At 53.1% G+C, this 23,234-nt stretch overlaps 2 protein-coding genes across 5 annotated transcripts; both read left to right on the top strand.

The window, feature by feature from the left end:
* The first annotated feature begins 1,916 nt into the window (after positions 1-1,916).
* RPS19 (ribosomal protein S19) lies at positions 1,917-12,871 on the top strand. 3 transcript variants are annotated; one of them, XM_055250233.2, is made up of 6 exons: positions 1,917-2,057; positions 2,542-2,612; positions 2,875-2,975; positions 10,514-10,697; positions 11,181-11,235; positions 12,806-12,871. In XM_055250233.2, the coding sequence occupies exons 2-6, from the start codon at positions 2,542-2,544 to the stop codon at positions 12,830-12,832; spliced, it is 438 nt and encodes a 145-aa protein (XP_055106208.1). In that variant the 5' UTR covers positions 1,917-2,057; the 3' UTR covers positions 12,833-12,871. The 3 variants fall into 3 exon arrangements, with proteins under 3 accessions (XP_055106208.1, XP_063477167.1, XP_063477168.1); XM_063621097.1 differs by having other exon boundaries at positions 2,023-2,213; XM_063621098.1 differs by having other exon boundaries at positions 2,053-2,262.
* A 5,923-nt stretch (positions 12,872-18,794) lies between these two features.
* CD79A (CD79a molecule) lies at positions 18,795-23,234 on the top strand. Of its 2 annotated transcripts, none has more exons than XM_055250226.2 (5): positions 18,795-19,152; positions 20,820-21,119; positions 21,365-21,483; positions 22,535-22,603; positions 22,732-23,234. In XM_055250226.2, the coding sequence occupies exons 1-5, from the start codon at positions 19,074-19,076 to the stop codon at positions 22,843-22,845; spliced, it is 681 nt and encodes a 226-aa protein (XP_055106201.1). In that variant the 5' UTR covers positions 18,795-19,073; the 3' UTR covers positions 22,846-23,234. The 2 variants fall into 2 exon arrangements, with proteins under 2 accessions (XP_055106201.1, XP_055106202.1); XM_055250227.2 differs by having other exon boundaries at positions 18,854-19,152; positions 20,820-21,005.

Here is a 23,234-nt window from a genome sequence, read left to right as displayed (position 1 = left end):
GCGTCTGCTCCTAGCCCAGGAATGATGTTAGCTCCATTGCATAAATACATGCCTGCTTTGCCTTATGTCCATCAAAACTCTGCTTTATATAAATTTTACCTAAGCTTCACTCTTCCCAAAATCCTATATTCACCCTGTCTCTTCCTTTGGTCAGGCACTCCAGAGTTCCTCTGGAGAGCTTTAAAAAAAAAATTTAATTTAATGAAATGACTCAAATGAATTACGTGTAAATGATTCAGAACTGGTATTAGAAATTATTAAAAGTGGGGGCCAGGCACAGTGGCTCACACCTGTAATCCTAGCACTTTGGGAGGCCGACGCAGGTGGATCACCTGAGGTCAGGAGTTCAAGACCAGCCTGGCCAACATGGTGAAAACCCGTCACTATAAAAATACAAAAATCAGCCAGGTGTGGTGGCAGGCACCTGTAATCCCAGCTACTTGGGAGCCTGAGGCCAGAGAATCGCTTGAACCCGGGAGGCGGAGGTTGCAGTGAACCCAGATCACCTCATTGCACTCCGGCCTGGGCGACAGAGCGAGACTCTAACTCAAAAAAAAAATTAGATAATAATTAATTAATTAAATTGTAAAAAGTGAATATAAATTACCCAAGTACATGGAGATTTCCAGTTAGACATGCATATATTACCCACTTTGAGTACATATGGAAATATGTATGTGTTGGTTCTGGAAAAATAATTGAGATAACGAAAATATTTTCTCAAGTTTTAGAAACAGTATGAGATAGGTTTCAACAACATTCTACATGAATGTAAAACCTTGATTTAAATATATGATCTTATGCTAGAAGCATGGTTGGTTTTAACTTTTCTCACAGATACGAGTCTTGACTTATTAATAATTAACACATTTTGCAGCCACAGTATCAGTGTGGGGTAAAATTCTAATATTTGCTCTGATGTTTTAGATTCTCAGTCTTTCCAACATAAGAAAATAGCTACACACATTTCAGTGTTTCCTTTTTGCAACAAGTTAACATAATTTTATTGGACCACATGTTATTTAGTTGTTGGGCCTTGTAAGGATTAAAAGAGATCATGCATGTAACACTACAGTAACAGCCACATGATAAATGTCCAAATAATATTTACCTGTGCCTGGCACAGAGCAGGCACTCAAAAAATATTTTTTAGAGCATGTGACGCGCCATGAACCAGAGCAGCCACTTTAAATGGGCAAACGGGGATCTCATTTTTTTTTTTTTTTTTAATGGTGAGACAAGCCCTGAGAGGGCAAATGGACTGCCTAAACCTACACAGGTCAGCAGGGCAGGTAAATCTAAACTGGCAAAGTAAGGGCTGAGCGAACAGACTCCGACGCTAGAAGGCAGAGCTGAACTAACTTCTGCTAAGGTCCCGCCTCTGCCGTTTTGTCCCGCCTTTATCTCCTCCCCTCCTCCAGCGCCTCATTCCCTTTTCGCTCGCCCCGGCTGTGCTGAAGCAACTTCCGCCCTGAGAAGGGTGGGGCTTCCGTCTCCCGCTCTCGCGACTCCTGGCGGTGAAGGACGGAAGATGATAGCCACATTTCTTCCTCGCCCTTCCCCTAGGTTCCCTGTCACAGTTCCGCCCTTACTACTCCCACTTCCGGCCAGAAAACAGCCACTTCCACCCGGAAAAGGGGTTGTTTGGCCGGAGGGCGCCAGCTGTGGCCCACCCAACCTGCCCCGTACTTTCGCCATCATAGTCTTCTCCACCACTGTTCCTTCCAGCCACGAACGACGCAAACGAAGCCAAGTTCCCCCAGCTCCGAACAGGAGCTCTCTATCCTTTTTCTATTACACTTCGGGAGAAGAAAAGGCGGGAGGAAACCCAGGCCTCCACGCCCGACACCTTGGCCCCTTTACCTTTCCACCCCTCACTAGACATCCTCCCATCTAGGCGGGGACGAAGCCACTTTCGCCCTGAGAGAGGCGGAGCCTCAGCTTCTACCCTCTTTCTCGCGAGCTTTCGGAACTCTCGCGAGGCCCGACGCCCGACTTGTGCGCCCGGGAAACCCCGTCGCTCCCTTTCCCCTGGCTGGCAGCGCGGAGGCCGCACGGTAAGCGAGGGCTCCGAGTTGGACTGGGCGCGAGGCGGCAGGGCCGGACGCCGAAGCCTCAGAGCGCGTGCCTGAGGGCTCCGAGGTGCCCGGCGCAGGCCCGTCCCGCCCCCTGGAGCCGCGGCCACGTGCGAGCGGCAGGCCCGGACATGCCCGGTCAGCGCCGTCCGGGAAGCGAGCGTGGGCCCTGGGGGGCAGCGGTGGGGTGCGTGGGGCGTCCGGAGTCCCGGGGCTGGGGAGTGGGGTCGCGCAGGATCCTCACACTCGGGGGCCAGGCTGTATTAGTGCGATCCAGAGAGGCCGTGGGCGTCGGTGAGCTCCTTCGAACCCGCAGGAGCCGGAGCCCGGCGTTGAAGGGGCCGTGGGAAGTAACGGGTGTACCCCGGTTTAGGATGCGTTGGAGCGAAAGGGTTGGGATGGGGTCCGTGCCCTTGGCAGTCGTCTCCGCCAGGCCTGTGTTCACTTGCTTGACTTTCTCCCGCAGATGCCTGGAGTTACTGTAAAAGACGTGAACCAGCAGGAGTTCGTCAGAGCTCTGGCAGCCTTCCTCAAAAAGTGAGTTTGGGGATTGAGGTTCAAAACGTGTGGAGGCTGTCGCCTTGGCCTGCCCGTCTGAGCCCCAGTGTTTGCCGGTCCTGGCAGGGGAGACTTGTTTGGGGCCTCCGTGGCTCCTTTCAGCTTGAGGCCTGGCTTGTGTTCCGGTTCCAGCCTCTCTGTACTCTGGGCACATCATAGTTATGTTGAGGGGAGGGCATTTGGGATGTGGGGTAGTTTGTGGAGATGACTGGATCGTGCTTTTCCCATGTTTCGGTCTTAGGTCCGGAAAGCTGAAAGTCCCCGAATGGGTGGACACCGTCAAGCTGGCCAAGCACAAAGAGCTTGCTCCCTACGATGAGAACTGGTTCTACACGCGAGCTGGTGAGGAACTTAGGTCTTTGGCTGGAGAGTGGGGAGCTGGGTGACCCCTGGCCCAAACCATATTTCCGTGTCTCCTCTGAGCTTTTTCCTTCCCCGAGAGAGAGAGAAACCCTTGGTTGTGTCACCACTTGCCGTGTGTGATGTGACATTCAATAACTTGATACTCCAAGTTTTTATTACATTCTAAGAGCTTTGTGAGAGGAGGACCTGTGGCTTTGAGCTTCAGGGGAAACCAGAGACAGGTGAATGTTCATATTTTGCTTACAGATGGTTTAATCCTTTCTATATACATGGAGGCAGACTCCCTGGGTTTGGATCCATCTTTTACGTCTGGCTGTGTGACCTCTGGCAAGTTGGTTAACCTGCCTGTGCCTCCACTTTCTCATCCCCAAAATGGGACTAATTATTGTACCAGTACGAGAGTATCGCGAGGATTGAATGAATTTAAAGCAGAGTGTTTAGAACGTGTCTGTTGCGTAGTAGTTATTCAGGAAAAAGTCAGTTATTTTTACTATTGCTCAGATCATCAAGTTAGCCTTCTCCATGTCTCTGACAGGTTGTTTCTAACTAAATGGTTGGAGATCTAGCCAGGTCAGTCCCTGCTTTAAATCTCAATTTCCGACCTTATGGACACCTTGCAGCCTCGTGCCAGCTCCGTCTCTTTTCGATCTTCCAATGATAATTTAGTTACAGTCCCTGACTAGTGTTAGTTCTCATGTGTCTTGACATTTCAGTACTCACTAAATCTTCACTCTCAGGAAAACCTAACAGGGTGGGCGGTGGCAGTGCCGTGTTATGTCAAGGTGGCAGCTTTAGCACGGACCTTCACTAAGGGGCCTCAGCCTCTCCAATCTTAAACCTTATCTCTGTGAAGTGGGGTCTCCATCCTGACCACAACTTGTCCCCAGATAAGAGGTAGGTGGGAAGCAGGGTTTGGAAATTGGCAAAACTCCTCAATGACCCTGAAAAGAGTTGGCCTTGGTACAGGTTGCTTGGCCCTTCAGAATATGAAGCATTTTGTAGATCTGTGGTACACTTGTGCCTCAAATGTCTATTGGGGCCCACTCTTTCAGGCCATGGAGTGAGCACAGAGGACCAGCATAATACTCAGCCCCGGCCTCTGAGGACTGAAAGATGAACTTGCTGAGGTGGGTAGGGTTGCTGGCATATCACCTACCCACCGTTTGTTTTAGACAGAAAATGGGGCGGATGAAGAGAAGCTGACTTCCCTGGGCACACATCAATGACAAGGCCTGGAATTTACATATCCCCTCCACCTGTCCCCCCATCTTGCTTTGACAGTGCCTCAAGGGTCAGTAGGTCAGAGCAGCTTTGGATCTAGGATTAGGAAAAATAATTTCATAGCCTTTCTCATTTGCTGGGGTGAAGACACATTCTGCACATACTAAATACCTCCAAAGTAGGAGTGTATGTGTCTTGTACCTTTTTTTTTTTTTTTGCATGGGGAGGGATTAACGAGATGGGATTAAGACCTTGGATAATAAACCTAGTTGCATCTGCTGGTCATGGTAGAGTTGCTGTGGTCCCTTGCAGCTGACAGTGGCCCTGCCTGGAAACCTCAAGCAGGATGTGCATCTTCTGCCTGCCTACTGGTCTCTGTCACTTGGAGTACCCCAAAGGCCTCTTTTACACCTCACTTGCCCAGCTGCCCTAGCAGCCTAGGATGGTTGTGTGGTAGACCAGAGGCCTGTTGTGTATACTTTCGTTGGGATATAGCCACCCCCATGTATCTACATACACAAGGGCAGAGTTGTAGTTGTGGCAGAAGCTGTAGACTGCAAAGCCTGAAATATTTCCTACCTGACCCTTTATTATTTATTTTCACAGACAGGGTCTAGCCCTGTCACCCAGGTTGGAGTGCAGTGGCACAGTTATAGCTCACTGTAGCCTCCTGGGCTCAAGTGATGCTCCTGCCCCACCCTACTAAGTAGCTGGGACTACAGGTGCCTGTCAGCCACCATGCCTAGCTAATTTTTTTTATTTGTAGAGATGGAGTCTCACTATGTTGAACTCCCAAGCTCAAGCGGTCCTCCCGCCTCAACCTCCCAAAGCACTGGGATTACAGGCAAAGTTTACCAGCCTCTATTCTAGAGTTTAACATGTTCCGCCCAGTTTGGCAGTCAGCTTATACTAGTCATGGGAGTGATCTGTTTTACCAAAGAGAAAGCTGTGGTGCAGACAGGCGAAGTGACTTGCTGCAAGTCACCCTGGGAGGGCTTGGCAGGGTGGCTCTGTCCAAAACTAGGTTCCCTGCTATATTGCCTTTTTTTCTACTCATAAGAGTCTGGCCTATTTTGCCCCCTCAGATTTGAGGCTAAAGTGTGCTAAAGCTGAGGCCCTGCTGAGCAGGGCCAAATTGTGGAGACCTGTAGGAATGAGTGTGAAGTAGACAGGTCTTAATCCTGGGGTTTGGGGGTAAAGAGGCCCATGGCAGAAGATGGGGCCCTCCTGAGGGTGGTCTGGAAATGGAGCAGAGCTGTAGGAGTAACAGTCCCAAGGCAGTGGTGTAGGGGCAGGGCAAGGTAGAGGAAGAACCCGCAAAGACTTGCTCTCACTGGATGTTCAAGGGATGGCCGCCATGGGTCTTTATGAAGGGGGTGGTGCAGGGTAGCCCTAGACAGGCTTTTTTTTTTTTTTTTTTTTTTTTTTTTAAGACAGAGTCTTGTTCTGTCACCAGGCTGGAGTACAGTGGTGCTGTCTCAGCTAACTGCAACCTCTGCCTCCCGGGTCAAGCAATTCTCCTGCCTCAGCCTCCCAAGTAGCTGGGGACTACAGGCGCCCGCCACCACACCCAGCTAATTTTTGTATTTTTAGTAGAGACAGGGTTTCACCATGTTGGCTGGAATGCTCTTGATCTCTTGACCTCATGATCCGCCCGCCTCGGCCTCCCAAAGTCCTGGGATTACAGGCGTGAGCTCCCGCACCCGGCTGGACAAGCGTCTTGCTGTCTTAATTCTCTAAAGGACCTGCTGAAGATAGAGATGTGGGAATCTAGTTTGGTGTCCTGGTGTGCGTCTGAAAGCAGCTGCTGAATTGGGATGTCTGGAAACACTTCTTGTAGGTTGGAGGCTGCTCCATCTCTGGCTCCTGCGTGGGGCTGGGCACCCACTTGTGCTGTGACAGTAGAAAGAATGAGACTGGGAGGTGTCACAGAAATGAGTTAAGGGATGAATCAAGGTCAGGAAAGTGGTTTCTTAACAAGTTTGGCAGAGAAGGGTCAGCTAGAGTGTGCTGGGGGAGTTCTTCCCTGCCTTTGACTCTAGGTCGGGACGGGACCACCAGTCTGGACTTCGCTGAGCTGCGATGACTCCTAAGAAGCCGTGCTTGGTTGGTCTGCCCCATGCTCAAGTCCAGAGGGACCCTTCCTCTCGGTCTAGCAGGAACACAGCTGCTCTCCCTTGACCGTGAACTCACAGTAGAGTGGAGAGGGGTGGCCTCCTTTACAGTTCCAGGTAGGGGGTGATTCCTGAACAGGGGTTCCTGAGAGGAGTGGGTTGCCATCCCAAGAATGCACACAGCAGAGGAGCAGGCCTCTAGCATGGAAGAACTGGAGGAGAACCCATTTGTGACAGCAGCTTGCTCGCAATTGGCCCTCATGAGTGCCAGATAGGGTGGCCTGGATTTGTGCAGCTCCACATCAAAAGCTGGGGCTGGAACCTGGGTCTCTAGGGAGTAAGGAAAAAGGTCAGTGTTTTAATAGAATAGAACGCAGTATTTCAACTCTTACATTTTCCAATTTGTGAAGTTAATAATCCTTCCTTTCCCTTCTAGTGGGTCAGAAAAAAATAATTAGCATGAACTGGGATAGCAAGGGAGGAGCTTGTAGTGTCTGACCAAGGTTCTCCATGCCAAAAGGTTTTTATACAGCCTTAAGAAAAATGTAAGCCTCCGTTAAAGAACCGAATAGGCCTTTGGGAGGCAGAGGCAGGCAGATCACCTGAGGTCAGGAGTTTGAGACCATCCTGACCAATGTGGTGAAACCCTGTCTCTACTAAAAATACAAAAATTAGCTGGGCGTGGTGGCAGGCGCCTGTAGTCCCAGCTACTCGGGAGGCTGAGATAGAATTGCTTGAACCCCGGAGGCAGAGGTTGCAGTGAGCCTGAGATCGCACCACTGCACTCCAGCCTGTGCAACAGAGTGAGACTCTGTCTCAAAAAAAAAAAAAAAAAAAACCTAATAGGCTTTATGAGAGCTTGTTCTCTACCAGTCACTGTGCTCAAGGTTTAAGTAAAGTGTCTCCTTAAGTACCACAGCACAAACCACCTGGAGGATAGGTGGGTCCTGTGTCCCTCCTGAGGAGGAACGGTGTCGGGATTCAAGCCCCTGTCTGACCGCTCTGGGCGCTGGTCCCAACCCAACAAGACTGAGGCTGAGTGTCCCATTTCTGGTGCACAGCTGCTTTGGGCATTTCTGCGCTTAGGAGTGTGTGCCTTACTCTTAAAAAGCAAGATAACGGGCCGGGCACGGTGGCTCATGCCTGTAATCCCAGCACTTTGGGAGGCCGAGGCAGGCGGATCACGAGGTCAGGAGATCGAGACCATCCTGGCTAACACGGTGAAACCCCGTCTCTACTAAAAATAAAAAAAAAAATTAACCGGGCATGGTGGCGGGCGCCTGTAGTCCCAGCTACTCAGGAGGCTGAGGTAGGAGAATGGCGTGAACCCGGGAGGCGGAGCTTGCAGTGAGCCCAGGTGGTGCCACTGCACTCCAGCCTGGGCGACAGAGCAAGACTCCGTTCCGTCTCAAAAAAAAATAAAGCAAGGTAACAGGAAAAGCTGTCCTGCTTTCCCCAGTCCTGGGTACTGTAGTTCAAATGGGAGAGCAGGTCTCCACCCAGATCCCCAGGGCACAGCCAGCTACAGGGCCCAGAGGGATGGCAGCAGCTGCTGGGCATTTGAGCTGGTCTGAAAGGGTGGAGGTTTCCAGTGATGTCACTCTCTGGCAGAAAGATTGTGGGGGGGTGGCTTATACCAAGTGACTCTGTCTATTGGTCCTGGTTATGGGCACTTATTACCAGGCAGTGGCGTAGGGGGTAGGGCCTGGAGTGAGGTGGGGATTTTAAAGTGAGCAGATGCCAGAGGTAGTGAGACAACAGCAGGGCTGTACTCTCGGCCCCCAGCGGAGCATGGTTGTACAGTATCAGCTGGGCATTGGTTCCAGGATGAACCCCAATACCCAAGTCCACAGATGCTCACCCTTATTATAAAATGGTGTAATGTCAGGGCCAGAGGCCGGGCAGGGTGGCTCACGCCTGTAATCCCAGCACTTTGGGAGGCTGAGGCAGGCAGATCACGAGGTCAGGAGATCGAGACCATCCTGGCTAACACAGTGAAATCCCATCTCTACTAAAAATACAAAAAAATTAGACAGGCGTGGTGGCAGCCACCTGTAGTCCCAGCTACTTGGGAGGCTGAGGCAGGAGAATGGCATGAAGCCGGGAGGCAGAGCTTGCAGTGAGCCGAGATTGCGCCACTGCACTCCAGCCTGGGCAACAGAGCGAGACTCCGTCTCAAAAAAAAAAAACATCGGGGCTGGCACAGTGGCACACACCTGTAATCCTAGCACTTTGGGAGGCCAGATGGGTGGATCACTTCACTCCAGGAGTTCAGCCAGAGCAACATGGCAAAACTGGGTCTCTTCAAAAATTAGCTGGGCGTGGTGGCTTGCACCTGTAGTCCCAACTATTCAGGAGGTCAAAGCTGCAGTGAGCTGTTATCACTGCACTCCAGCCTGGGTGACAGAATGATGCCCTGTCTCAAAAAAAAAAAAAGGTATAATATTCGCATATATCCTATGTAGATGTTTTACTTTAGAGACAGAGTCTCACTCTGTCACACAGGCTGGAGTGCAGTGGTATGATCTTGGCGAACTGCATCCTCTGCCTCCCAGGCTCAAGTGATTCTCCTGCTTCAGCCTCCCAAGTAGCTGGGGTTACAGGGGTTGTGCCACCACACCTGGCTGATTGTCTTGTAATTTCAGTGGAGATGGGGTTTCACCATGTTGGCCAGGCTGGTCTTGAACTCCTGACCTCAGGTGGTTCTCCCGCCTCAGCCTCCCAAAGTGCTGGGATTACAGGCATGAGCCACTGTGCCCGGCCTGATCCCATATATTTTAAATCATCTGTAGATTACTTATAGATTAATACAGGCCAGACATGGCACATACTTACAGTCCCAGCTGCTTAAGAGGCTGAGGCAAGAGGATTGCTTAAGCCCAGGAGTTAGAGGCTGCAGTGAGCTATGATCACACCACAGCACTCCAGCCTGGGTGACAGAATGAGGCCTTTTTTTGTTTTTTAAGAAAAAAAAAAAAGCACTAATACGTGTAAGTAATTGTTACACTGTTTTGAATCGTAGTTTTTTTTCACCTGAATATTTTTGATCCACCCTTGGTTGAGTCTGTGGATATGGAGGGCTGGCTGTATCTGGACCTGATCTCAGGGCAGGAGGGGGCTGGGAACAAGCGGTATACAAGAACTGTTTCTGGGCAGAAGCAGCCCACCCCACACAGAATACTGCCTCGCACTTGGCAATTATGGAAGAACCCCCAATTTCCCCACTTGATCTTTAGAACTAGAGGAAAGAAGTCACTTGAGCAGACTCAGACCGACTTGCTGATCTCTGGGTCCCAGGAACAAACCAGACTCTGCTCTGAGCTCCAGAGCTAGGCAGGACCATGTGATGGCTGAAATCTGGGTGCTTCCTGCATGTGGGCCCCAGTGCCATCACAGTGGCAGGACAGGGCAGTGCCTTCAGAGCTGTGTGACATGGAGCCAGTGAGTACCTTCTGGCACCTCGATTTCACTCTTTAAAGGAGAGTAGCACTTGACACACAACGTTGAGTCCTCACAGTAACCTCCGGGCCCTCAGGTGAAGCAGGGTGGAGAGATTGAAAAGCACTTGGCACGGGGCCTGGCAGATGTGTGCTCCAGTTAATAGAAGCGTGCAAGCGTTTCTGGGGAGGCTGGTGTCTCGACTGAATTTTACGGACCTTTTTTTGCAGGCAAGGAGGCTGGCTGGGGTGGACCAGAGACTTGCCCAACCCAGCCTTCCCTGTGTCCGCAGAGGGGCTGGTACACATTCCAAGCCGGGGGCATCCACTGCACAGAGTGTCTGCCCTGCCCTTGTTATCCTGAGCTCTCCAGACTGAAGTGGCCCAGAGAGTGGCGATAGGTCCCTTCACTCCTGCTTCTCTGGGGCCCGTGGAGATGGTCACAGCTAGGCTCCACCCCTACATAACCTCAGGTTCAATTCAACAGCAGTGCTGCTGGGACAGTAACCACTAAATAAGTTGGCCCTGGATGGTGGGAGTGCCCACCCAGGGTGCACGGCTGCTTGTCGAGGAAGAGGTAGCCGGGGGGTGGGTGAGGAGAGGGGGCTGTCAGTTTCTGGGTGTTAGTGTGTGTTTTCAGTTTCCCTTCTGATAAAACAGTGAGAATTAGCTGTTTACACACAAGGAATTGTTTACTTGAGACCTTGATCAAGACCCTTAAATCTCCCTCTCACACTACCCCCAGCTTCCACAGCGCGGCACCTGTACCTCCGGGGTGGCGCTGGGGTTGGCTCCATGACCAAGATCTATGGGGGACGTCAGAGAAACGGCGTCATGCCCAGCCACTTCAGCCGAGGCTCCAAGAGTGTGGCCCGCCGGGTCCTCCAAGCCCTGGAGGGGCTGAAAATGGTGGAAAAGGACCAAGATGGGTAAGCAGAGTAGGGAGGGCTGCATTGATGGAGCAGCCTTGGGGCCCGGTCATCACTTCCCCAACGAATGGTCCTGCGTAGTCTGCCCAGCCCCTCAGGCCTCTCCTATCAGAGGCAGGCAGGAGGGGATTCTGCAGAAAAGCGAACAGCAAGGGGCCTCACCCCGACCTCTCTGGCTGACTAGCCCAGGCTCCAGGAAGGTAATTTAGCGACTGTCTGCTTTCATTAGCCTGCTTGTTAACTTTTCCCAATTGATTTTTCGGGGCTTTTGATCTAATGCTTGCACAAACGACACCCCGTCAGCTCCCAGGGGGGCTCCCACTACTGCCCCCAGCTCATTAGAATGCACCTGACTAGGGCCCTCACTGGGACTTGGCTGGCGGCAGGTGGCTTCTTGAGAAGCCTGGCTCACAACCGGGAGGGAAGGGGCTGAGAACAGGACCTGTGCTCACTGGGGCCTACACGACCCTTCCCTCCCCACAGGGGCCGCAAACTGACACCTCAGGGACAGAGAGATCTGGACAGAATCGCCGGACAGGTGAGGCCTGTGTTTGGGGCGGGGCTGGGTCGCTTAGTCACTGCCCAAGCATTTCCAAAGCCCATGCTTTGTCAGATAGACTTCTTTCCTTCTCTGAAGGGCACAGCCCAGGGTGCTGGTGGGGTCAGAGGAGGGCTGCCCAGGGACAGGAGAAAGAACAGTTCTGACTGACTTCCTGCTGGGGCTGCTTAGAAATTTGGAGGCAGGCGGGCTGTGCTGTCTCACCCCTGTAATCCCAGCACTTTGGGAGGCCGAGGCAGGCGAATTATCTGAGGTCAGGAGTTCAAGACCATTCTGACCAACATGGAGAAACCCTGTCTCTACTAAAAATACAAAATTAGCTGGGCATGGTGGCGCATGCCTGTAATCACAGCTACTCGGGAGGCTGAGGCACAAGAATTGCTTGAACCCGGGAGGCGGAGGTTGCAGTGAGCCGAGATCACGCCATTGCACCCCAGCCTGAGCAACAAGAGCGAAACTCCGTCTCAAAAAAAAGAAAGAAAAATTTGGAGGGAACTCCAGCCCAGGTGCCACTGGGCATCTATCCGTGGAGCACATAGCTGTACCCACAGATGACTCCCCCTCCCCAGGTCAGCCTGCGATATTTCCCCTGAGTCCTCATGCGTACTGAGCATCACATGGGCTGCTTGGGAGAGGTGGAGATAAGGGAGGGGGGCTGGTTCAGAACCCAGGTCTCCATTCAGATCCTGGCTGGCCGACAACCGGGGCAGAGTGGCCACAGCCCTGGTGCCACAGTCTCCTGTCTTGGCCTCCCTGTGGCCAAAATCTACCCTTGGCCACCTCAAGTATGGTAGTGAGGTGAGCTGTAGTACAGCAGGAGCACCCAGGGCCTGGCATGAACTCAATTCTGTATCACTGACTCAGGCCTCCTAGGAGCCTTGGAGCATTTAGTCAGTCTAGTGTCACAAAAGAATGTGGAAGGTGTCAGCCCTCTAGGAGTTGGGGGTGGCCTGGAAGGAGAAAGCTCTTCCAGGCAGAGTGGGGCTTGGCGCACACATCATTGCTGGTGGTTGGATGTTGGCCTTCTTACACGGCAGTGGGCGGAATTTGGACTCCACTCTGCCACTCCCTTCTCTTTTCTTTTTGAGACAGTCTTGCTGTCTCCCAGGCTGGAGTGCAGTGGCGCAATCTCGGCTCACTGCAACCTCTGCCACCCGGGTTCAAGCAATTCTCCTGTCTTCAGCCTCCCGAGTAGCTGGGACTACAGGCATACACCACTACACCTGGCTAGTTTTTATATTTTTAGTAGAGACAGGGTTTCGCCATATTGGTCAGGCTGGTCTCGAACTCTTGACCTCAGGTGATCCACCTGCCTCGGCTTTCCAGAGTGCTGGGATTAAAGGTGTGAGCCACTGCCGGGCCACTCCCTTGAGACCCAGTTTCCACGTCTATAAAATGGGAGAATACCCACAGTGAGAGTTAGATGAGATAGATGCATTTGAAACCACAAATGAGGGTGCCCACCTCTGGTGGGTAGTAGGTAGCTGTTAGAAAGTGCCCCAGCAGAGACCCCCTTGACCAACTTTTATTCTTCCATCTTTTCCCACAGGTGGCAGCTGCCAACAAGAAGCATTAGAACAAACCATGCTGGGTTAATAAATTGCCTCATTCGTAATCCTGGTCTGGGTCTCTTTTTTGAGTCTCGCTGTGTCGCCCAGGCTGGAGTGCAGTGGCGCCATCTCGGCTCACTGCCATCTCCGCCTTCTGGGTTCAAGTGATTCTCCTGCCTCAGCCTCCCAAAGTGCTAGGATTACGGGTGTGAGCCACTGCGCCTGGTCTGGTTTGGGTCTCTTGATTTTTCTTCAGGGGCATAAGGAAGAGGCGCTTCCTCCCTTCCCTTGGGTGAGGGGGCCCAGAGTGATTGGGTGGCTGTGTACCCAGCAGCCAGTAGGGCCTTCCCAGTTCAAACAGTTCCCATCTGGGTTTGGAGGAAGGACCCAGGGGCCGTTGTGTCTCACTCCCCCACATCCTGTCTTTGCAATTGTCAGAAAGTGAGAAACGAAAGGGTGGCTGTGTGAGCTGTGACCTCAGCTGGGCCTGGGCTGCAGAGGTGGCTTCCGCTGGAGTAAAGCAAGAGGGCCCAGGGTTCATGCTCTTCCCCGGAAGGTAGAAAAGGACAGACCACCAGGGAGCCTCCACAGCAAACTGACCTGTGCTGACTGCACACTAACTTTCCTGGGCCTGCACGTCCTGGATGGTCCTTGAGCCTTCACTCCGCATCTGAGCGGTCTTGGGCCCACAGAGTGGCAGTGGCAGGAAGCCAGTGGAAGCAGATCCCTGTGCAGAAGTTCAGTTCCCAGAGCGGGCACACAGGGGCTGTGCAACCTTGGCAGTCTTGCACGGTAAGTGGGATGTGGCCTCTGCCCATGATTGGGCACCTGGTCAGGCTGGGAGATCCAAATGGTGCCCAGTGGGCAGCTGTCCGACCCCTGGGGGGGCAAGCCAGGAAAGAACCTCTTAGAGCCCACTGTGACCAGATGTCCCTCCCAGTTGGGAAGACTAAACTGGTTTGGCCAATATCTCCCAGGATGCCCCTATCCAAATTATTCCTGGGATCTGACCCATTTCCTGGAAAGGGGCGAGCCTGGGTTTTGAAGTTCAAACTACTTAAGTTTAAATCACAACTCTGCCCCTAATCCCATGTAACCCTGTGCGCCTTACCCTCTGAGCCTTCGTCTCCTCGTGTGTAACCCTGCTAACTCCTGAGAGACTGGACAAGATGCCATGGAGAGCCTTGGCTCTGAGTAGCTCCGCTGCCGGACAGTTGGCAGTCCCCAAATGTAAGGCATAAGAGTTTAAGAAGTATCGGCCAGGCACAGTGGCTCACACCTGTAATCTCAGCACTTTGGGAGGCCGAGACAGGCTGATCACCTGAGGTTGGGAGCTTGAGAACAGCCTGACCAACATGGAGAAACCCCATCTCTACTAACAATACAAAATTAGTTGGGCGTGGTGCTGCGTGCCTGTAATCTCAGCTACTCGGGAGGCTGAGGCAGGAGAATCGCTTGAACTCGGGAGGTGGAGGTTGCAGTGGGCTGAGATCAAGCAATTGCAATCCAGCCTGGGCAACAGGAGTGAAACTCCATCTCTAAATAAATAAATACAAAAAATAAGTTAGCTGGGCATAGATGCACGCCTGTAGTCCCGGCTACTCAAGAGGCTGAGGCAGGAGAATCAATTGAATCCGGGAAGTGGAAGTTGCAGTGAGCAGAGATCGCACCACTGCACTCCAGCCTGGGCAACAGAGCAAGACTCCATTTCAAAAAAAGAAACTAAATAAAAATGTTAAAAGCACCGTTGTTTACACTCAGCAACTCTGTGAAGTAAGTGCCGAAAAGGGCTTTGGAGGTAGTTAAAGTTAAGCCATAGGCTGGGTAGCTTGCCAGATGTCCCTCAGCTGGAGCCATCGTTTGAACCCAAGCAACCCAGCTGCATCCTGGACCTAGCCACTCCAAGGGCTCTGTGCCTCAGAAAAGAGGCCCAAAGGGTTGCACTCTAGCTGCAGGCCAGTCACTCCCCATTCTGGGCTCTAGTTTCCTCTTTTGACCATTAAAGATGAAAACATTTCCCAGAGTTGACATGAGAACTCAATGCCAAGCGTCCGGTTTGCGCAGCAGCAGGCACTGTGCGTCCCAGGTAGGAAGCAAGGTGGAGGTGTGCGGAGCAGGCCTGCAATCCTGCAGCCACGCCGCTCCAGCCACTGGGGGGCAGTAGAGGGCCGAGAAAGAGGCTCAGCCACCGAAGGCTCTTGAAGGTGAATTCCCAGGGCTTCCACGTCTGGAGTCAGGCTTATTCCTGGGAGGGGGTCATAACGGGGAGTTGAAGTGCAGAGGGGCTAGTGACCCCAGCAGAACACCTGGGGTCCTGGTCCCCAGGGCTACAGAACTGTCCTAGATACTGTGTCAAATGCACTGCAGAGTATTCTTACAGTCTTACCAAGTGGGGGGTTTGTACCCATGTTACAGGAGAAGAAACAGTTTCAGATGACCAGTCAGTTGGAAGGACTGAGATGTAAAAGAATCCTGGGCTCTTGAGGCCCAGGCTCTTCTGCGTGGATGGCAATTGCACTTTTTTTTTTTTTTTTTTTTTGAGACATTCTCGCTCTGTCACCCAGGCTGGAGTGCAGTGGCATGATCTTACTGCAAGCTCCGCCTCCCAGGTTCACGCCATTCTCCTGCCTCAGCCTCCCCAGCAGCTGGGACTACAGGCGCCCGCCACCACGCCCAGCTAATTTTTGTATTTTTAGTAGAGACGGGGTTTCACTGTGTTAGCCAGGATGGTCTCAATCTCCTGACCTTGTGATCCTCCTGCCTCAGCCTCCCAAAATGCTGGGATTACAGGCGTGAGCCACCACGCCAGGCTGGCAATTGCACTTTTTAAAAATTCTGCACTCTAGGAGGCAGAGGTGGGCAGATCACTTGAGGTCAAGAGTTCGAGACCTTGGCCTGGAGTGGTGGCTCACACCTGTAATACCAACACTTGGAGAGGCCGAGGCAGGTGGATCGCCTGAGGTCAGAAGTTCAAGACCAGCCTGGCCAATATGGTGGAACCCTGTCTCTACCAAAAAATACAAAAATTAGCTGGACGTGGTGGCAGGTGCCTGTAATACCAGCTACTCAGGAGGCTGAGGCAGGAGAATCGCTTGAATGCAGGAGGTGGAGGTCACAGTGAGCCGAGATTGCACCATTGTACTCCAGTCTGGGCAACAAGAGTGAAACACCGTCTGAAAAAAAAAAGTTCGAGACCAGCCTGGCCAACATGGTGAAACCCTGTGTCTATTAAAAATACAAAAAAAAAAAAAATTGGCTGGGCATGGTGGTGCACACCTGTAATTCCAGCTACTTGGGAGGCTGAGACAGGAGAGCAGCTTGAACCCAGGAGGCGGAGGTTGCAGTGAGCCAAGATTGTGCCACCACTGCACTTCAGCCTGGGCAAGAGAGCAAGACTCCATCTCAAAAAAAAAAAATCTGAAATACTTCAGGCATGCAAGTATTTAGTATTCAGTATTCATAATGTAAGAAAAACCTATGAAGCACAACCCAGTTTAAGTAACACAGGCAGGGCAGGGTGCAGTGCCTATAATCCCAGCACTTCAGGAGGCCAAGCCGGGAGAATCACTTGAGGTCAGGAGTTCCAGACCAGCCTGGGCAACACAGTGAGACCCCATCTTTATAAAAAATTTAAAAAATAGGCCGGGCGCGGTGGCTCATGCCTGTAATCCCAGCACTTTGGGAGGCCGAGGCGAGTGGATCATGAGGTCAGGAGATGGAGACCATCCTGGTTAACACGGTGAAACCCCGTCTGTACTAAAAAAATACAAAAAATTAGCCGGGCATGTTGGCATGTGCCTGTAGTCCCAGCTACTCGGGAGGCTGAGGCAGGAGAATCACTTGAACCTGGGAGGCTGAGGCAGGAGAATCACTTGAACCCGGGAGGCAGAGGTTGCAGTGAGCCGAGATCACACCATCGCACTCCAGCCTGGGCTACACAGTGAGACTCTGTCTCAAAAGAAAAAAAAAAATTAAAAATAGCCAGGCATGGTGGTGTGCACCTGTAATCCCAGCTACTTGGGAAGCTGAGGCAAGAGAATCACTTGAGTCCAGGAGTTTGAGGTTATGATCGTGCCACTGCACAGCAGCCTTGGCGACAGAGAGAGGCCCTATCTCAAAAGAAAAAAAGGCGGGGGGGTGGGGGGCAGCCATGGTGGCTCCCGCCTGTAATCCCAGCACTTTGGGAGGCTGGGGTGGGTGGATTACCTGAGGTCAGGAGTGCGAGACCAGCCTGCCCAACATGGTGAAACCAGGTCTCTACTAAAAATACAAAAATATAGCCAGGCATGGTGATGGCTGCCTGTAATCCCAGCTACTCGGGAGGCTGAGGCAGGAGAATCACTTGAACCTGGGAGGCGGAGGTTGCAATGAGCCAAGATCACACCACTGCACTTCAGCCTGGATAACAAAGCGAGACTCTGTCTCAAAAAAAAAAAAAAAAAAAAAAAAAAAGTAACACAGGAAATAAAACCAAGACAAGATGAACTCTCTGTGTGTTTGTGTGTCCCTCCCCAGACCCAACCCTGGCGTCCCCCAGAGGTAACCCCTCCCAGGAACTGGGCGTTTGCCACTCCCCTGCACGGGTCTACACCTCTGCTATAAACGTGTGTCCCTAAGCAGTGGATGCCTTTTGAAAACAAGTCAACTGTATCATGCTATGATATTTTTTCTGATGTTTGTGCTGTTTCTGAGATAGCCTTATGACACCTTCCCCTATTCTGTAGCATTCTGTCGGCTCACTTTGCCACAGTGTAATGCACCCATTCTTCCATGAAGGGACTTTTCATTTGCTTCTCAATGTTTGCTACCAAAAATCTCCCTGCAATAAATTTATTTTATATATCCCCTTGTATATGTGTGTGAGGGTCCCCTAACTGCTCACAAATATCTCAGCAACTCCACCCTCCCCACTCAGACTTCATTTCCCTCCTACCAGACATGCTCAAAGGAAACTGGGAGCAACACAAAGACGACTTTGAATCTCTGTCCACCACCCCTAGACTGTATGACACCAGCAAGTGACAACCTCCCCTCTCTGGCCTTGGTTTCCCCCTCTGTAAAATGGGGGATGGCCTACCTTGCTAGTCATGGCAGGTCAATATAAAACAACTTCTGGCTGTGCGCAGTGGCACATGCCTGTAATCCCAGCACTTTGGGAAGCCGAGGCAGGAAGATTGCTTGAGGCCAGGAGTTCAAGACCAGCCTGGGCAATAGAGCAAGATCCCATCCCTCTAAAAAAAAAAAGAAGAAAAATATATGTTATTATTATTATTATTAGAGACAGAGTTTCGCTCTTGTCACCCAGGCTGGAGTATAATGGTGTGATCTCGGCTCACTGCAACCTCCACCTCCTGGATTCAACTGAGTGTCCTGCCTCAGCCTCCTGAGTAGCTGGGATAATAGGCGTGTGCCACAACATCTGGCTAATTTTGTATTTTTAGTAGAGATGCGGTTTCACCATGTTGGCCAGGCTGGTCTCAAACTCTTGACCTCAGGTGATTCTCCTGCCTCAGCCTCCCAAAGTGCTGAGATTACAGGCGTAAGCCACCATAGCTGGCCTGTTTTTTTAAAAAAGTATTCCAATAAAGAGCTGATCGTGGCTCTAACTCCTTGAATACCAGGAAGACCATCTCGTGTCACATAATGAGACAGGGAGACATTCTGGTCCTCATCTCACAGATGAAAAATGTCAAGCTTCAAAGGATCAAAGTGCCCATCTAGTCACAAGGGTAGTCAGCCACAGGTCAGCCTGCCTTATTTATTCATGAGCATTTATAGTGACTAACATTTACTGAGCGCCTACTATGGGCCATTTCTGTGCATGCAAGTCCTTGTTTCTAATCTCAAGAAGCAAGGAAATGGGGTCAGGGAAGGGACAAGGTTTGCCCAAGTCCAGGCAGGGGGAGAGGTCACGCTCAGAACCATCACCTGCCCATGACACATGCCCAGGACTCAGGTTCCCTAGGCTTCCTTCCGAAGGCACAGCAGTGACGAGCCAGCCCTGGAACCAGCCTCTTCCCCCACCCAAGCAGCCACCTCTCAGGGGAATTGCGGCCGCCACAGGTGCAGGGAGCACTTCCTCTCCACTGACAGCCTGAAGCATACCCGGCAGGGGCTGTCCCCAGACCCAACAAGCAAAGGGCCCAGTAGCGAGGGCCACTGGAGCCCATCTCCGGGGGGCTGGGCAGGAAGTAGGGTGGGGTTTGGGGTAGGGATCTGGTACCCTGGGACTGCTGCAACTCAAACTAACCAACCCACTGGGAGAAGATGCCTGGGGGTCCAGGAGTCCTCCAAGCTCTGCCTGCCACCATCTTCCTCCTCTTCCTGCTGTCTGCTGCCTACCTGGGTATGTGGCCAAAGGGCAGGAACTGGCGGGAGGTGGGGAAAGCTGTGGAGGCTGCAGAGAGGGCACAGGCAGAGGGAAGAGGGCTCAGGGAAAGGGGAATAGGAGGCAAGGATAGGGGAGCCAGGGAAGATGCCTATAGAAATCTTATCTGTGTCAAGATGGGCCAAGGTGGGGCTGGAGGGAGCCCAGTGAAGGAGAAGGGGCGTCCACAGCCTCACGGAGGGAGGCAGGAGCAAGAGTCACCTCCCCGACCTCCTGCTCCCCGCAGGCCAAAATAAGGAACTAAAGTTGCTCTTGACTGAGCACCAGGAAGGGGACTTAGGGGTAGCAGCATTCAGCGTCTGTCAAGGGGAGAAAAAGCTTTCTCTGCCTTAAACCTCAGGTGCCTCTCTGTGTTGGGAGTCCCTTCTCAGCACTGGGGGAATGGGTGTCTCATGGACTCCCCCTCACCTGCTCAAGGACAGCTGGCCGGGGCTGTGGTCATGATAACCCAGGAGTTCAGAGAAAAAGGTTCCCCACCCAAGGGGACACGGGGAGCAAGGATTGGAGTTCACGTTTGAGTCTTAAGCCCGTGACGATGAGGGTGCTTGGCCCCTCTCCCCACCTCTTCCTCCTTCTCTCTTCCTCACTTCCCCACTTCCCTCCTCCGCCTACCTCCAGAAGAGGGGGCGGGCCATGTGGGAGGCCTGGCTGAGAGCTGGGGCTTCCCAGAGGAGCCCGGATTGGACACCGCAGCCAGCCTGAGCCGCCTGGTCGCACTCAGAGACACCCCTAGTCTCCACCCCACTCTGAGCCCCTTCGCTCACCAGCAGCCCAGCCCAAGGACTGAACTCACCCCTGACCCCTAGGTTGACACATACAACTTACAGAGAATGAGGGCCGGGCACAGGGTCACAGGCCAGGGCAGGCCACAGACTGGCTCCTCAGCCCAGGCAGGGAGAGGCCAGGGAGCCAAGAGTTTCAACCCAGTGCCACTCCTGACTGCCTGCTGATGCTGGCAACCCACCTGCCCTCCCAGGGCCTCAGCCATCCGTCCTGTAAAATGGGGCTAAGGAGAGAACCTACTTCTAGGGTTCTGTGAATGATTACACAAGAAAAAGCGCCAGGTGCAGGGCCTGGCTGAGGCTGGGGTGCAAAAATGGACCGGGAAGGCTGCGGGAGGAGGGGACGCCTGCACTGCCTCTGGAAGGAGCTGTCTGGACAGCGGTCCTCCAGTGCCTGGAACAAACATCCAAAATCCAGAGAGTTCACAGGGCCAGAGTACAAAGTGGGTATGCGGGAGAGGGGCAAGAGATGGCACTGCGGAGGTGAGAAGGGCCTCCCAGGGGTCTTACCATCCCAGGGAGTCTCATTCTCCTCCCCCAGGGTGTCGTCACCCACCCCAACCAGGTATGTCCTCTCTCCTTCCCAGGGGCTTCTTCACTTTCACGCATCCACCCTCTCCCCAGCATGCATCAGCCCCTGTCAGGGGCTCTCCCTCTCCCTCCCCACCCAGGAGAGTCCTCACCCTCCTCCCCTCCCCACCCAGGTGTGTCCTCACCCTCTTCCCCTCCCCACCCAGGTGTGTCCTCACCCTCTTCCCAGGAGTGCTGGAGCTGCAGGGGCCAGGGCTGGGGGAATGTGTCGCCATCCCCAGTCCCTGACCCACCCACCCTGTCTCTCCACAGGCCCTGGGTGCCAGGCCCTGTGGGTGCACGGGGGCCCAACATCATTGATGGTGAGCCTGGGGGAAGACGCCCACTTCCAATGCTTGCACAATGGCAGCAAGAACGCCAAGGTCACCTGGTGGCGCGTCCTCCATGGCAACTACACGTGGCCCCCTGAGTTCTTGGGCCCGGGCGAGGACCTCAATGGTACGCTGATCATCCAGAATGTGAACAAGAGCCATGGGGGCATATACGTGTGCCGGGTCCAGGAGGGCAACAAGACATACCGGCAGTCCTGCGGCACCTACCTCCGCGTGCGCCGTGAGTGGCCCAGCCCTGGCCCCTACTCCCACTCTCCCGCTGGGGGCACTCGGTTTATCTTTGAAGTGGGGATAGAGCCAGTACCTTCATTGTGGGTTTCAAACCGGCTTGGACAGAGGGACGGACATTCTCCTCTGCAGAGTGGGGGGTCTGGGGGGTCTGGGGCCTTGCAGGAGGTGGGCGGGGCCAGGAGGCTAGGGAGGGCAAGAGGGGCCAGGGCTCTGAGCCATACCACCTCCTTGCAGAGCCACCCCCCAGGCCCTTCCTGGACATGGGGGAGGGCACCAAGAACCGAATCATCACAGCCGAGGGGATCATCCTCCTGTTCTGCGCGGTGGTGCCTGGGACGCTGCTGCTGTTCAGGGTGAGCCCCATCAGACCCCCGAGTCAGCTGGGCGAGGGCCTGGGCCGAGGGACCCCCAATGCCTAGGTAGCCCTCTAGAGCCTGAGGTTCCCCATCCAAAACCTGGGAGAATGAAAGCACCCACCACATAGGGGCTGTGGAAGTTAAATGAATGAATATAAAGAAGGGACTTGAACTGGCACTGGGCCCAGGGGGTGTCTTCAATTTAGTTTCCCCTTCTGGGCTGTCCTCACATCCACCTCCCCCCAAAAAGAGTCTCATTCTTCTCCCTAAGAGTGTCCTCACTCCCTTCCTGCCCTCACCCAGGAGTGTGGTTACCATCCAGGTGTAGCCAAGACCAGGGAAGGTGGGGCCTGGAGTCCTCCCAGAATCTCTGATCTGTACCAGCCTCTCCTTAGGCACTACAGAAAGTGTGACTGTTATTGTTACTATTCATGCAGAATAGTAAGGGAGTGGAGAGTCAAGAAGACGCTAGCTTGGGAGGCCGAGGCAAGAGGATCACTTGAGGCCACAAGTTTGAGACCAGCCTGGGCAACACAGCAAGACCCTATTTCTACACACACACAAAAAAAAAGTCTTAAAAAAAAATTAGCCAGGCATGGTGGTGCACACCTAGTCCCAGCTACTCAGGAGGCTGAGGTGGGAGGATTGCTTAAGCCCAGGAGTTCAAGGCTGCAGTGAAATATGATGTTGCCACAGCATGCCAGCCTGGGCAACTGAGGGAGAAGAAAGAAAGAGAGAGAGAGAGAGAGAAGGAGAGAGGGAGAGAAGGAGGGAGGGAAGGAAGGGAAGGAAGGGAAGGAAGGGAAGGAAGGAAGGAAGGAGGGAAGGAAGGAAGGAGGGAAGGAAGGAAGGAGGAAGGAAGGAAGGAAGGAAAGAAGGAAGGAAGGAAGGACACTGGTTGTAGACTCAGAACTGCTACGTAACCAGTATGTGGCCTTGGGGACATCTCTTACCCTTCCTGGAAAAGTACTTCCTAGTATCCAGGAAGGTCTGAAAGATATTCACCTCCCCCTGCTCACTGAGGCACCCACCCCACCCACCCCCACAGAAACGATGGCAGAATGAGAAGCTCGGGTTGGATACCGGGGATGAATATGAAGATGAAAACCTCTATGAAGTGAGTGAAGGGTGGGGATGGGGTAGGGGCAGTTGTATTAGGGGTGGGGGTGTTCCCTCTGGGGGTGGCTGGGGACAGGGACCCCAGGTGTCAGGGTGCTGATGTTCGCTGCCTCATTTCCACCCCAGGGCCTGAACCTGGACGACTGCTCCATGTATGAGGACATCTCCCGGGGCCTCCAGGGCACCTACCAGGATGTGGGCAGCCTCAACATAGGAGATGTCCAGCTGGAGAAGCCGTGACACCCCTACTCCTGCCAGGCTGCCCCCGCCTGCTGTGCACCCGGCTCCAGTGTCTCAGCTCACTTCCCTGGGACATTCTCCCTTCAGCCCTCCTGGCGGCTTCCTTAGTCATATTCCCCAGTGGGGGGTGGGAGGGTAACCTCGCTCTTCTCCAGGCCAGGCCTCCTTGGACTGCCCCGGGGCTGTCCCACTCTTCTTCCCTCTAAACTGCCCGACCTCCTAACCTAATCCCCCCCCTGCTGCCTTTCCCAGGCTCCCCTCACCCCAGCGGGTAATGAGCCCTTAATCGCTGCCTCTAGGGGAGCTGATTGTAGCAGCCTCATTAGTGTCACCCCCTCCTCCCTGATCTGTCAGGGCCACTTAGTGATAATAAATTCTTCCCAACTGCA

This window comes from Symphalangus syndactylus, chromosome 17, assembly GCF_028878055.3.
Source record: "Symphalangus syndactylus isolate Jambi chromosome 17, NHGRI_mSymSyn1-v2.1_pri, whole genome shotgun sequence".
NCBI lineage: Eukaryota > Metazoa > Chordata > Mammalia > Primates > Hylobatidae > Symphalangus > Symphalangus syndactylus.
This window is presented reverse-complemented; position numbering and strand designations above follow the sequence as displayed.

Excerpts from the sequence above, each read along its gene's own strand:
- CD79A (XM_055250226.2), top strand. The coding sequence starts at position 19,074 with ATGCCTGGGGGTCCAGGAGTCCTCCAAGCTCTGCCTGCCACCATCTTC. Across the intron at positions 21,120-21,364 it reads CACCTACCTCCGCGTGCGCC|AGCCACCCCCCAGGCCCTTC; the intron begins GTGAGTGGCCCA and ends ACCTCCTTGCAG. Across the intron at positions 21,484-22,534 it reads GGACGCTGCTGCTGTTCAGG|AAACGATGGCAGAATGAGAA; the intron begins GTGAGCCCCATC and ends CCACCCCCACAG.
- RPS19 (XM_055250233.2), top strand. The coding sequence starts at position 2,542 with ATGCCTGGAGTTACTGTAAAAGACGTGAACCAGCAGGAGTTCGTCAGA. Across the intron at positions 2,976-10,513 it reads CTGGTTCTACACGCGAGCTG|CTTCCACAGCGCGGCACCTG; the intron begins GTGAGGAACTTA and ends CACTACCCCCAG. Across the intron at positions 11,236-12,805 it reads TGGACAGAATCGCCGGACAG|GTGGCAGCTGCCAACAAGAA; the intron begins GTGAGGCCTGTG and ends CTTTTCCCACAG.